Genomic DNA, 14,090 nt, shown 5'->3' with positions numbered 1-14,090 from the left:
ATAAACCATAAAGATTCACATTCAACATTTTAATCAAAACTTAAAAGTATGTTCTTTTGAATGTTTCTTGTTCTCAGGTCTCTCTTGGAAAAGAGATCTTAATCTAAATAAGACTGTTTAAATACATTCAAAAAATAACCAAAAACCGCACACCGGAAGTAGTGTTGCGGTAACATCCGGTTATAGTGTGTCTTATTCCACCGCCTGTACAATGAAATGCTAACGACTCATGGGTGCTGTTAAGCCTTTTTTTCCAATTAAAAAAACTAAACAGTAATGTCGCTTTCAACTGCACGCTCCTTCTTGTCAGAGGCTTGTTATGGCGAACAAGAACTCGACGCCAATTCCGCTCTCATGGAGCTGGACAAAGGTGCGTTAGCTAGCTTGCTAACAAGTTAGCATATGGCTCATCGGTTGTAGTCTGATCCTGTCTGTTGTGTTTTCTCCGTGTGTCGGTTTTGCTAAATGTTACTGACTATATGAGATGCCCCTGCTTTGTTGTGATCAGTGACATTTCTTCAATTCCAGGGTTGCGGTCGGGGAAGCTGGGAGAGCAGTGTGAGGCTGTGGTGCTCTTCCCCAAACTCTTCCAGAAGTACCCTTTTCCCATCCTCATCAACTCTGCATTTCTGAAACTAGCAGACATCTTCAGACTTGGGTATGGGTGTTTTATAACTTGGTAGTTGCTCATTGACAAAATATAAATGGTTTCCATTTTTGCATTCATTGCTAATAAACTGACAATTGTCATACATAAAGTTGTCAGTTTATTAGGCACACCTAGCCAAAAGTGATAGTTTATTACAAGATTACAACTGCCCTGTAATAAATCCCAATGTAAATATTAGACAAGCCTCACAATAATACACAATATAATACACAACAGCACCACTAACTACAACCTCCAAAATGATCATAAAGTTGAATCAACACTTTTCTAAAACAGTTCCAATAAGAACTAAACATTATAACCTTTTATGATGATAGGATTTATTGGTGTAATGGACTCTATTACTTTTGTGTAGGTGGACCTAATAAACTGACAACTGAGCTGCATTTGAAGTAAAACTACCCAAAGTTTGCTGGTTACAGCTGCTTGCTTTTGTGCATTTCATGTAATTATTTATGGAATACTTTAGTTTTTTGGCTGTTGGTCACACTTAAAAAGCAATTTGAAGACATTTGGTGCTCTGGTAATGTGTGATAAGCAATAAACATTTAAACATTTTATAGAATGAAAGATGAGTTCATTAACAGTAAGTAATATGTCTATGGTGTGTGATTAATGAAACTGGTTTTACTGTGGCACAGACCTCTTTGTAAATAAAAGCTTGTCTCTCTGATTCCAGGAACAACTTTCTGCGCCTCTGTGTGCTTAAAGTAACTCAACAGAGTGAGAAACATCTTGAAAAGATCCTCAATGTGGACGAATTTGTCAAAAGGGTGTTTTCGGTCATCCACAGCAATGACCCAGTGGCCAGAGCCATCACTCTGAGGTAATAATCTGAATGTACTAAAGTTTTACATTATGCTGGTTGGCACAGGATTTCTAATTTAGAATGGAGAGACCAACATACGATAACGTTGTGCTACTCTACGGTCCCAGAAAGAATGAGTGATACTTGCAGCTTCGCACTCTTTCCAGTGACATGAGGCTTAAAACAAAGTATTTCCATGTTGTTCCTTCTATTCAGGATGCTTGGTAGTTTGGCCTCAATCATCCCAGAGAGGAAGAATGCCCACCATAGTATTCGCCAAAGCCTGGACTCTCATGACAACGTAGAAGTGGAAGCCGCCATATTTGCTGCTGCAAGCTTCTCTGCGCAGTCAAAGTAAGGAAAACTGTTGCTTCACCTGAGCCATCGTGCATATATATGGGATGATATTTTGGATAAAATAAATTTGCTGTGTTTTATGCGTTTTTCTGATTTTCAGAGACTTTGCAGCTGGGATTTGCAACAAAGTCAGTGAGATGATTCAAGGTAAAATCACTACTCTGTACTAAAAAAGACACTTGTAGAAAAACAACAACTGTCCTGATTACCTTTTTTCAAGCTTTGAATATTTGCCAAATTTTCCTAACAACTCTTCAAAATTTAAATAAAAACAAATCCAGGCCTAAAACAGGTGATTAATAGTGAATGCACCCACAGAGGTCATAGTTAAGACAATGTTTTAAAACTTAAATTGAACAAGTGAGCATTAAAAGGTGGTCTGTGTGAAAATTGCAGTCCACACTAAAATAGATACAGTCTATTTGATAATCAACATTAAACATGCAACTTTGAAATTATTGTACATTTAAATACCAACTACATATTTTACAGAATCAACAAATCATTCTTATCATCGCTCATCATTGTCTAAGCAAAGCTTTCTGTTCAGCAGATATGTTGGTATGTTAATTTTGTCTTTTATATAGACTTTGCATTCCTTTTCAACCCCAGGTTTAGACACTCCAGTGGAACTGAAGCTGAAGTTGATCCCCATGCTGCAGCACATGCATCACGATGCCAGCTTGGCCTCCAGCAGCAGGGAGCTTCTACAGCACCTGGTCAACTCTTACCCCTCCACCCCCATGGTCATCGTCACCCTACACACCTTTACCCAGCTGGCTGCCTCCTCCCTCATCGATATCCCAAAGCAGGTAGTACCATGACAAAGCTGTGCCTAATTGTTATTGGTTAGTTACTGTAATGGGAAGTTCACACATGCAGACTCAAAAGCTAGGACAGCAATAAGCTGCTATTCATTGTGAATGGGACCTGGCGTTGCATCCCAGCACCAGCCGATGATCTTTGACTTTGGCTGTTCATGACATGCTCATGCTCTGTTGCTATTAAGATTTTATTTTATTTTTTTAATCTAAATGATTGACTTTTTATTTGATTCCCTATCAATACAGTTACAGCTCCTCCTTCAATACCTGAAAGATGATCCAAGAAAAGCTGTGAAGAGGCTCGCAATTAATGACCTGAAGCTCCTGGCTAAAAAGGCTCCTCACCTTTGGATCAGAGAAAACACTCAGGTAGAGTTTCAGATGCTGACAGTTGCACGGTAGGATTGTCTTCATGTTGATTTGAAATTTGTAGGTAATCTAATGGGTTTTATCTCTGCAGACCCTGTGTGAGTGCGCCTTGAGCAGCCCTTACAACAGTTTGAAGCTGGGGATGTTGGCTGTCCTCTCCACCCTCTCTGGAACAATTGCAATCAAGCAGTACTTTAATAACATGACAGGTTGTGTTTACATTTAAATCGTTCTCCAACAAAAATGTTCTTGTTACACTGTGAATTTCTTCAAGTATGTAAGAATTTGATCTTAACCAGGCTTTAAATCTAGGTTTCCATCGCTGTTAGTTGTACTGTGAAGAAGGGAACGACTCTGGGCTGATCTGTATTCCTCTCAAACATTCTTCTCAGGTGGCTCTTCGGTTCCCCCCCGCCTCACTGACCTGGTTAAACTGGCACAAGAATGCTGTTACCACAGCAACCTGGCAGTGGCTGCTCATGGGGTCATAGTGCTCTCCAACATTTCCATTTCCTGTCCAGAAAAAGGTTAGTTACAGCAAGTAACGGCCTGAGTTAGGGATTCTTCTAATGCCAATTGCTCATCAATGCATTGATCTCACATTCACCCCACTGATATCTGCTCTTGTGTGACAAGGCTAAGTGTTTCTCTTCCTCAGATATAGTACAGTTGGAGCAAGACACAGTTTTGGGAGTGGAGTCTCTTCTGATGCTTTGCAGTCAGGACAGCAGCTCCAGTGCACAGGCCACACTCAAAGTAAGACAACATTATAACCACATGGCAGAGGGCATAGCTTGGATCAACACATCAGTAATAGAGCTGGGTATTAAACCTGAGTGCTTTTTTGGTACCAACCCAAATGTGTTTCGTAGCACAAAGTATAGAAAACTGTCAAGTTCCGTAAAATGGCATCAAATGCCTGATCAGATTTGTAATCTTATTTATTCTTTGAGTTCCCGATTTTAAATCACCATTTCAGATTGTATTTTATTTTATTTTATTTTATTTTATTGTATGACTGCTTGTTTTTAGAAAACATTTAACATTTGAGAAGTCTGGCCTCTTTTGATAAATTAAACATGTAGGAAAACTCAGGTATCTCACTGAAAATAGCATCACAAGTGTGCCTAGTGTGAGATTTAGGATGCCGTGTTTTGAATTTTGAGACACAACAACATCCCAAACTCTGTTTACACTTGTGTTATTTGATACCAAAGCAATGATAAATGCAGCAACCATCTTTTATATCTGTTAGACAAATGTAACATTGCAACTAAGGAGTGTAAAATGATTTTGTGAGTATTGCTCAGTAAAGCTGAACTTTTTCTAACACTGACAACCATAATACCAGCATACGTTACCTAAAACATCTCCACTGCCATACACCTCCTGGAAATGTATTTAATGGTGACTGATTACCAGGAGGGTGTTAACCATCAACTAACCCTTGTCTAGATTGTGACTTACTGATCCTTCTGCGTCCCTTTTTGTGTCAACCCTAGACGGCTCTCACCTCATTGGTTAAACTGCTGAAAAGTCGACCCCATCTCAGCCAATCTGCTGTGGAATTCCTGCTCGGCCAGCTCCACTTATCCTGTGACTCCTCTCGCGTTCTCATGTGCCACGCTCTGGCAGCCATCACCACCCACCTGCCGGTGTTGGGCGACGGCATGCTGGGAGATCTGGTGGACCTCTACAGAGTGGCCAGTCACTCCTCCACTGACAAGCAGCAAGAGCTTCTGGTGAGAGATTGTGCATGAGTCAGACATCAGCTGCTGTTTAGACAGTAAATTAAAGCTTAAATGTAGCTTTTATTTTTTAAGCACAGGCACAGGAGACTCACAACAGCATTTACATGGCAATTAAGTAATTGTGTTATATCTAGTGGTAAATCAACCTGCACATGCAAACCTGTTTTCAGATAGAGCTTGCTGTTTTATTTTTTAGCTTATGCATTACTGCTAACCCACAACAATGTTAGAATAGCTGACACTGCATTCAGTTTAAAAATCCTTTCTTGTTTTTTTATACTTGTTTTATTGCCCTTGTATATTCTTTATTTTGGATTTTAACACTTGCCTATGCAGGTTTCCTTGGCAACAGTGATTTTTGTTGCTAGCCAGTCATCTCTGTCAGCTGAGGTGAAGACTGTCATCAAACAGCAGCTGGAGAATGTTGCTAATGGCTGGACGGTGTACCGCATCGCACGACAGGCCTCACGCATGGTAATCTCATCTGCTTGTACATAACCAGTACTACCCAACATCCACTTATTTACTTTAACGGGGCGCTCGAAAGACATCATTGATCTTATGGCAGGTACAGTATCTGATAAAGTATGCATGAAGGATTTATGATACATTTTAACACACCACACTTGGTAGGCATCTTTTGATAGCATGTTGATTGGTGTCTGTTGATATGAAAGTGTCTTGTGTTTAAGCTCTGACAACCTTAACTGTACTCTGTATTCTGTGTTTTAATGACTAGACCCCTGTTTGATCCACAAAGATGAAAACATAGACCTATGTTCTAAAATGGCTGAGCTCTTAAGTCTGTTGTAGAGCTGGTAAAGGTGCACCTAGGCAGGAGCATCTATTTGTTTGAATGAAAAGGTGTCACAGGATGAGTCCAGTTGCCCTTGACTTAGCCCTTCTGGACATGTGACATATAGAGTACTGCCAAATCCTGCACCTGAAACATATATTCATTGATCTGCAGGGATGCCATGAGTTCTCCAGTGAGCTGTACCAGAGTCTGCGGACCCGTGTGGCATCAGAGCACTTCTACTTCTGGCTGAACAGCCTGAAAGAGTTTTCCCAGGCAGAGCAGTGCCTGAGTCACGTGGAGGAAGGACACTACAGTGGGGCCATGAGCGCCATTGCCGAGGCCCTGCGCTCCTACCAAAAGGGCATTGCTTCCCTCACGGTCAGTTAACTTCCAGGCATCTGCTTGTCAAAAAACATTAATACAATTCCTCCTGCTACTTCACCAATGACAGATGCTTAAAGCTGCTGATACTCAGTCTGGAGACTCTTGCTACTGAAGCTGATTTCGCAGCATCTCAGATTGTTTATGGATTAACTCACCTAATACCTGACTGTATCTTGTTAGGTCAACTCAACAGGACCTGTGTCACTGTTTAACTGTAGTTTTTATGTGCTGTTATCTGATTAATCCCTCCCTCCAGGCGGCCAGCACTCCTCTGAGTCCGCTTACATTCCAGTGCGAGTTCATTAAGCTGCGGATCGACACCCTGCAAGCCCTGTCACAGCTCATTTGTACCTGCAACAGCTTGAAAACCAGCCCTCCTCCTGCCATTGCCACCACTGTCGCCCTCACCTCAGGCAATGACCTGCAGCGGTGCGGCCGCATCTCCATGCAGGTAAAACAGTAATAGTGTGGAAGTTACAGCAGGTCTGTGCAGAGGTGCCCACCTGCAGGGATGTGTCCCATGTTTTTTTTTTTTTTGTCATGTTGTAATGTAAGGTCATTGTATAGGTTGGAATAGCCTTCCGTTCACATGCCGTAGCGCACCACATACTCACCAAATTGTGAATCGAATTGAAATAGCGTTCAGGGGACGTTTTTACACATATTATTAATTTGAGGAAATGAGATGATAAATGGCACAGATGTCTGATTGTGGCTGCCAGGTGTGATCGGTACAAATGGAGTGACAGAACAGGTACATACATCGTGAAATCATGCTGGTGCGGGTGCTGTGGATCAAAATCCAGCAGCAAAACAGGCCTGGTTAGACCTCTACTTCACCATCCAGCAGGATTTGTGTATCCAAGAAGATTAAATGTGCTCAACAAGTCACTGCTGTTTTTTTTCCCTCTCCAGATGAAGGTGTGCATGGATGAGTTCAGAAGTCTTGCAGCCCGCTATGCTGATTTACACCAGTCGTCATTTGATGCCGATTATGCCACCCTTCGCAATGTGGAGCTGTATCCTTAAACACGCCTCAGTCACATCCCACTTTTGTCTGTTTTGATGACCCTGGTTCCTCTGCTGTAATTAATGTCTTCTTTCTTTAATGTCTGTCATTTCTCTTTAACTGTCTGCTCAGACAACAACAGAGCTGTTTGCTTGTCTCCCATGTAATAGAAGCGCTGATACTGGACCCTCAGGCAGCCAGGTGAGAGCTGTTGCAGTCTACAAAGTTGGAACAGCGTGATTTGTATGAATTCGTTTAGTGGTTTAGGAGAAAGTTTAAAATTAGATTTAGTCTAGATTTCATTGTGTATCATTTAAAAAAAAAACTGCTGTAGAGTAAAATTACTTGTACCTTTATTAATTCCCTTGGGTTAGAGGATTTTCACTGGCTTGACATAATGTATGAGAAAAGGTAGACTGCCAGGAAAGTGTGTAAATGCATCATATTGAGTTTGTCAAGGAATGCAATCATGCTTTATCCAACTACAGCATGATGTATAGATGCAGCTTTTTTGTAAGCTGCACATTTGACGTAAAGGACACTTTAATGAAAACAAATGCATCTTCTTTAATTTGATAAAGGTTTTTTCACTGTGCCATGTACTTTAGTGTTTTCTATTGAAAGTGCTTTGCCATAACACACATCCTCTGAAGGCATTCGATGAGATTCGCCTAACAGATCGTCTCTCTCTGTTTCTGTAATCTAGTTTTCAGGAGTATGGCACCCTGGGGTCGGTGCAGACAGAGAGTGAATATGAGCGACGGATGATGTCAGTCTTCAGTCGTGTGTTGGAGGAAGTAGAGGGCCTCACCAAGAAACATCCTCCTGTTTCATGCCTGGTATGATTCATATAGAACACCTTGTGATCACAAAGTTTGTAAATGCTAAATTACTTATGCTTACAGTTTAGCTGCAGATTAGCTAAATGCAAATGACAGACTGTATTTGTTATGTTACACTTATTCTGCACACTTATTCTAGTTCTCTTTGTGTTTTGCCTTTTAATATATTTTTTTTAGCGTGTGACAGTTATCTTGGCCTGTTTATTGTTTGTATTAATTGTGTAACAATGTTTTGATGCTGCCCCCTTGGTTGGGTCTCTCTTGAAGAAGCTATTTTAATCTCAACAATGGCTTTTACTGGGTTAAATGACAAAAACATGGAAACGAGGAGCAGCAAATAATTGCCTACAATGTCAGTAATGAAAATGTATTGTTTGCTGTTATTGTTTTCTAGCACACAGGTTGTCTCTGTGATGCTGTCATAGCTTTGCTGAAGGTCCCGTTGTCTTTCCAGAGGTATTTCTTCCAAAAGCTCCAGTCAACAAGCATTAAGGTACAGTAACTCATTTTATAATCACTTAAATTAGAAGGGCTTAAAAATGTCCCAATTTCCCATCCCAATTCGTAATTACAGATGCCAAACAGAATATCAGCGTGATACACAATTACTTTGTATCTACTACTAAGTGTATGTGTGTATTACTAATGTATGAGGAATATGATGTGTGTGTGTGTGTGTGTGTGTTTGTCTCTTCTGTAGATAAATAAAAGCAGTATACTTGACACCTATTAGATTTACATATCCTCGGGACAACATAAGTGTACAGGATGCTTTTCATTGTTAATATTAACAATCACTTCATCAACACAAAAGGAAGAATGGGGAAAAGCCACACCCTCAATACTCTGATGCATTTATTTGACCATATAAAGATCAAGCTTTTGGCAAACGCTCTCAAACTTTCCTTTATGTGTTTCAACAATCACTTCACCACCATGTGCAGGAATGTTTTCAAGACAGGTTGACACGCAAGCCTGCAGCTGACTACACATACCGTGTGATCGTGGTGACATTCAGTTCAATTGCAGCTATGTACGACATTCTTTCTTTAGCTCTCTCAAGGCTGACCCAAGTCTGTCTTTTATTTTTCCAGCTTGCCCTCTCTCCGTCCCCACGAACACCGAGTGAACCGATCCCAGTGCAGAGCAGTCAGCAGCTGACTCTAAAGGTGGAGGGGGTGGTGCAGCACGGTTCGACCCCAGGACTCTTCAGGAAAATCCAGTCTGTCTGTCTCAATGTCACTTCAGTTCTCCAGAGCAAGACAGGGCCTGACTACAAGGTATCTAATGTTTGCCTTTATCTCTGGTTATTGCTTACATAGTGAGGGAAATGCAAACATTGTGATATCTCTTCCATTCTTCTGTGCTCTTATTATACAGTATATTCTCCTGAGTATATTGCTCTTTGTTCCATTATTGAAGCTCATATCAGGTATTTTTAACCCATACAAGCAGTGCAAACGCAGCTACATACTGTTTATCCACAGATCACGCTACTTCTCATGTTTGTACTCCCATTTGTTGGTGAATTGTGGCTGTGTTGCTGCTCCGCTGATAACACATAACATATTTGGCTTGTTTTCCTGTATTTTCCCCTTTTAGGTTGCACTTGACACTAAAACTAATGAGATCGAGCAGCGGGTAGAACCCCACAACGACTACTTCAGCACCCAGTTCTTGCTGAATTTCTCCATCTTGGGCACTCACACCGTCACTGTGGAGGCCTCTGTGGTGGATGAGAGTGGCATCGAGTGGAAGACGGGGCCCAAGACGACGGTGTCAGTCAAATCCCTGGAGGATCCTTACTCCCAGCAGCTCCGCCATCAGCTGCAGCAGGGTGGAGCTCAGCCTGCTCCACAGAGGGGTGCATATGCCCGCTTCTAGTGAATGTCCTCTCAATCGTCAAAAACAGATTTAGCTTGTGTACTTTGACCTGTTTTGTCTTAAATATGTACATATGTTTGGTTTTTTTTCAATGATTAAAAGACCAGATTTAATTTTAATGTTGCACATTGAGTGTAATCTTTCCAAAATAATGTTGACCAGGTGTAAATGACACGAGATAATCCAGACATTTCAGTGTATAAAGTCCACACATTATTGGCCTTCAGTATAATCTGATGGTGAAGATTTTCAGCATAAAGGTCAGCCACCAGAAAAAGCTAACTTGCTTTTAATTCCCTGTCCATATCCTCAATCCAGTAGTATTTTATGCGTGCAGTAATGTCCAGGACAAGTTAGTATGAATATCCTTGGATTTACCTTGTCATCTACTCTCATAAAGTGTAGTAACATAAAGGGCCGTCAGGGGGCAGACCATAGTCATTAACTGGACATCAGTGTCTGAGGAGCACTAAACTCTCTGTCGTGTCAATTCCACACTTGTGTGAATCCCAGTGTTAAAATGTCTGCATTTAGACTTTTCGAATAGATAGTTTTATGTCTTAATTCATACAGTGTAACATTGAATTTCACCTTGCAAACTACAGCCTTGTACTTTTCATGTTATTTTTCCAAACATTTACGACTCAATAGCTCTAAACTATCTCAAATAATAACATGCTTTAATAATGATGCAAATTCAAGTAGCCCACGCTGTTTGTGGTTAAAATTAAACTAAATAAATCGATTTTAACGGTGAACTCACGCACCCACACTGATGATGTAATCGGAAAATACCTTGCTGCCGGAAATTAGTCCAGATGATTTATGATAAAGTCATAAGATTTAGTCACAAAATTTGGAAAAGCAGCTTCTTGTTCATAAACTGAAACCTTCAGCACTTGACACCAGAGAGGCTGCGCACTTAATGGCTAGAAGCTGGCGTCAGTCAGGTAAAGTGACAAGAAATCAAAATGAAGGTTCCGGAAGGGGTTTTCAAAATAAATCGTACAATGCATACAATGAATGTTTTACACCACATTAAACCCCTTCCAAAATCTTAATATTAAATGTAAGTAGAAGCAAATTCAGAGGATGACTTTCTTCAGATTGAAAATCATAGTGTTTTCAGAAGAAAAGCATCAAGCTCATGCCTTATTATAATAAACATTGAATTTATTGTTTTTCCAGACTAAGTTATTCTTCATTTTGGTATATTGATTTTTTTGTACACTTAAGATTTTTATATATTAATTTTCCTTCATTATGTCTTTTGACAACATGCATCAATGTAGTTTCCAATGCTGGATTTTCAATGGGGTAAATGGGCAGCTGCCCCCAGGCCTTAGGCCATATTGCATTTTGGTAATTTTCTTAATTATAATTATTTATTATTAATAATTTATGGAATTATTGACTACTGACTCACTGCCACATACATGGATACTGGAATGCTTGGAAACGTACAAGATCAACAGGACACTAAGAGTCTTTATCAAGAACTCAATGGAGCTGTGGAAAACAAGTCTAGAAGCCAACTCAAAGCCATTTGCACAAGTCACCAACAAGTGTGGCATATACCAAGATGACTATCCCTGTTGTTGTTCTGCATAGGCTTGAACCCCCTCAGCCAGATCATCACAAAGAGTGGCTACGGATACTGGTTCCGAAGTGGAGCAACCATCAGTCACCTCCTCTACATGGATGACATCAAGCTGTATGCCAGGAATGAGCGAGACTTCAACTCACTGATCTACACCACCAGGATCTACAGCAACGACACTGGAATGTCATTCGGACCAAATCAAGCACCCTGAGACTGTATACTGAGCGGAACAAGGGAGGCCGAGGACTAGTGAGTGTCAAAACCGGTGTCCAGGATGAAACAACAAAGATCCAGGAGTACATCAGGAAGATGGCTCCCAATGACGAACGGCTAAGTGAATACCTCAGTCAGCAGAAGTCGCAAGGTCAAAATGGAAGAGACCTCCTAAGGTAGTTGAGAATGACCGAGCTCAGATCCTGTAGGACTTCCAGATCCAGACTGACAAACTGGTGGTGACTAACCAACCAGACATTGTGTTGATCGACAAACAGTAGAAGAAGGCAGTGGTGATAGATGTAGCAGTCCTAAGCGACAGCAACATCAAGAAGAAAGAACGCAAGAAGCTTGAAAAATACCAAGGGCTGAAAGAGGAGCCAAAAAAGATGTGGAGAGTAAAAGCAACATATATATATATATATATATATATATATATAACATATATATATATATATATATATATATATATATATATATATATATATATATATATATATATATATATATATATATATCTTTATTTTCAAGACATTAAGCATACAAAAGCAAGGTTTATTTTTATTTTTGTTTAATACAAAATACTGAGCGGAATGTAACAAGCAAACTATGAAATTTACTCAAACAAAATATATAAGTAAGTAATAAAACAATGATAACAACATTTTCTCTACAATTGTGTTTTATTTCTTTGGTATAAATATAAATAAAAGCAAATATAATAATTATATTTACTTAGTTGAGCATCACATTTTTAAACGTGCCTACAACTGAAGCTTTTATTTTGAAGGTAACGGTGACCCACTTCCGCCCCTACTCTTTTGTGTACATTGACGCTGTGAATCGAGGTCTGGAGAAAGATAACGGTCCTTCCTGCCGAACGAAAGATCTCTGTTCTTCGTATTTGATGTGCATATGTCGGAAATAGTTTGTGTAACGTTTGTCTAGCTAGCAGCGTTGATCACAGGCCCGGCCAGAACCGCCTCTCGTCCATATTCGCTAATGGGAGCTCAGTAGCTAACGTTAGCTAACTTGACGACGATGATGATGATGATGATGATGATGATGCATCAGTGGAATTATCCCGGTGTCTCTGGCTGAGATGGAGCCAGCGACGCTCAAGTGGAGCTGCTTGCTTGCTAGTTAGCTAGCTAGCGAGCTAACGGTGCCCGCCGGGATTTACCGTGCCCGAGCAGCCCTGGATAACGTTAGCTAAATGGGTGCAACTGCAGTTTTATCGCACGGGGTTTGTTGTAACGTTATCAGACATTTCCACCTCTGTGCCCAAATTTGATAGAGACTGGCCATGTCAACTAGCAAATAATGCTAACTTAACCGTTTAGGTTAGCTACACGTGACACAATTTATCTCGTCCTAACAATTAGCTACATCTCTAACCGAGCTTGGATGCTTCAGCGACATTAATTGGGTGAGTAACATGAGCTGCCAGACTTAAAATTACAGAGTCGGACTATATTCTGGATGAGGCACGCGGGCATTGCGCTTTGCACCAGACACCCAGCGTTGTTAACGTTTAGTAAGCTTATTAGCTAAGTTACATCTATTATCTGTGTCAGTGTGTTTCACAATGATGTTATAGCCCGCGGGTTGTCATACCTGACACATTTCTTAACATCTGTTCCCGTTATGCTAACTCAGCCTGCTGCTAGCTAGTGTGTAGTAGTACTCGACCACGTCCCGTGCCACTGGTCCTTTTATGGTCCTGTCTTTGTATGTATTACTCCTAAGGCTAAGCAGCTAGCTAGCAGGAAGTCACGAATAACACATAGCCACAGTTCAGAATAAATCTTCTTGAATAATAATCAGTAGATATCTTCCACTGTTACATTTATATTCCGCGAAACAGCCTCACCCTCAGCCGGTTAGCGCAGACTCGCTCCTCTGTTTCCAGAGAGTCTGGTATAACGTTGGGTTATTTTGTGGATTTGTGTCCTGCTCAGAGCACATCCTTTTGTTTGCAGTAAGGTTAATGTTGTGTACACACATTACTCGTTCTTTAGTTAAACAAGCCAAACGGAAATGCTAAGAGCTGCTGTGTCTCTGTTACAGACGGTGTATATCAGGATGGCACAGCTCTTGGACGGGGCCGGCAAACTGGGCTGGGTTCTGCTCAAGTCTGTGATCCGGTTTGTGTTTATGTTCCTCAACAACTGTGTAGCCATCCCATCCTACTGCTTATACCTGCTGCTTCTGCAGCCGCTGAGAATATGGGACAGCTCCACTTTCTGGCACATTGAAGGAGTCATGTTCAAATGGTTGCTGGCCATGGTGTCTTCATGGGGTTGGATCGCAGGTTATACAGGTAAGATAGTTTATGATTCATACACACTGCCATTGTTCCACATGCTGCCTTGCATGCAGACATATATTTGCATGCTGGACTCAGTGGTAACAGCTTACTGATAGTTAAGCATGCACAAGATTGCTCTAAAACCTCTGAAGTTGCTCCCTAGCCCCAGTTTGTGCTTAATGTATTTACTTTCGAGTCACAGAGAAAAAAATATATACCTGACAATGTTTGAGAAGCACAGAAGGTCGTTTACGAAAACTTACTGC

General features: G+C 40.8%; 2 protein-coding genes across 3 annotated transcripts in view; both read left to right on the top strand.

Moving 5' to 3' along the window:
* The first annotated feature begins 153 nt into the window (after positions 1 to 153).
* Positions 154 to 9,816, top strand: ints7 (integrator complex subunit 7). The gene is made up of 20 exons (XM_044170015.1): positions 154 to 370; positions 529 to 658; positions 1,350 to 1,496; positions 1,695 to 1,832; positions 1,936 to 1,982; positions 2,448 to 2,647; positions 2,906 to 3,028; positions 3,120 to 3,237; positions 3,421 to 3,555; positions 3,687 to 3,784; positions 4,531 to 4,770; positions 5,116 to 5,253; positions 5,750 to 5,956; positions 6,219 to 6,413; positions 6,878 to 6,981; positions 7,104 to 7,172; positions 7,678 to 7,810; positions 8,208 to 8,306; positions 8,908 to 9,093; positions 9,416 to 9,816. The coding sequence occupies exons 1-20, from the start codon at positions 277 to 279 to the stop codon at positions 9,695 to 9,697; spliced, it is 2,883 nt and encodes a 960-aa protein (XP_044025950.1). The 5' UTR covers positions 154 to 276; the 3' UTR covers positions 9,698 to 9,816.
* A 2,501-nt stretch (positions 9,817 to 12,317) lies between these two features.
* lpgat1 (lysophosphatidylglycerol acyltransferase 1) overlaps positions 12,318 to 14,090 on the top strand; it is a 51,292-nt gene continuing 49,519 nt past the window's right edge. Inside the window, exons 1-2 of one of the 2 annotated variants that reach the window (XM_044170012.1) lie at positions 12,318 to 12,942; positions 13,584 to 13,836. In XM_044170012.1, the coding sequence (XP_044025947.1) occupies positions 13,599 to 13,836 (238 nt within the window). In that variant the 5' untranslated portion in view covers positions 12,318 to 12,942; positions 13,584 to 13,598. Of the gene's footprint in view, positions 12,943 to 13,012; positions 13,495 to 13,583; positions 13,837 to 14,090 lie in introns of those variants that run through there. The other variant, XM_044170013.1, reaches the window with a different exon arrangement.

The sequence above is a fragment of the Siniperca chuatsi genome, linkage group LG16 (genome assembly GCF_020085105.1).
Source record: "Siniperca chuatsi isolate FFG_IHB_CAS linkage group LG16, ASM2008510v1, whole genome shotgun sequence".
NCBI lineage: Eukaryota > Metazoa > Chordata > Actinopteri > Centrarchiformes > Sinipercidae > Siniperca > Siniperca chuatsi.
The sequence above is the reverse complement of the archived record's forward strand: the minus strand, read 5'-3'. Positions and strand labels throughout refer to the sequence as shown.

Excerpts from the sequence above, each read along its gene's own strand:
- ints7 (XM_044170015.1), top strand. The coding sequence starts at position 277 with ATGTCGCTTTCAACTGCACGCTCCTTCTTGTCAGAGGCTTGTTATGGC. Across the intron at positions 3,785-4,530 it reads GTGCACAGGCCACACTCAAA|ACGGCTCTCACCTCATTGGT; the intron begins GTAAGACAACAT and ends TGTCAACCCTAG. Across the intron at positions 7,173-7,677 it reads CTGGACCCTCAGGCAGCCAG|TTTTCAGGAGTATGGCACCC; the intron begins GTGAGAGCTGTT and ends TCTGTAATCTAG.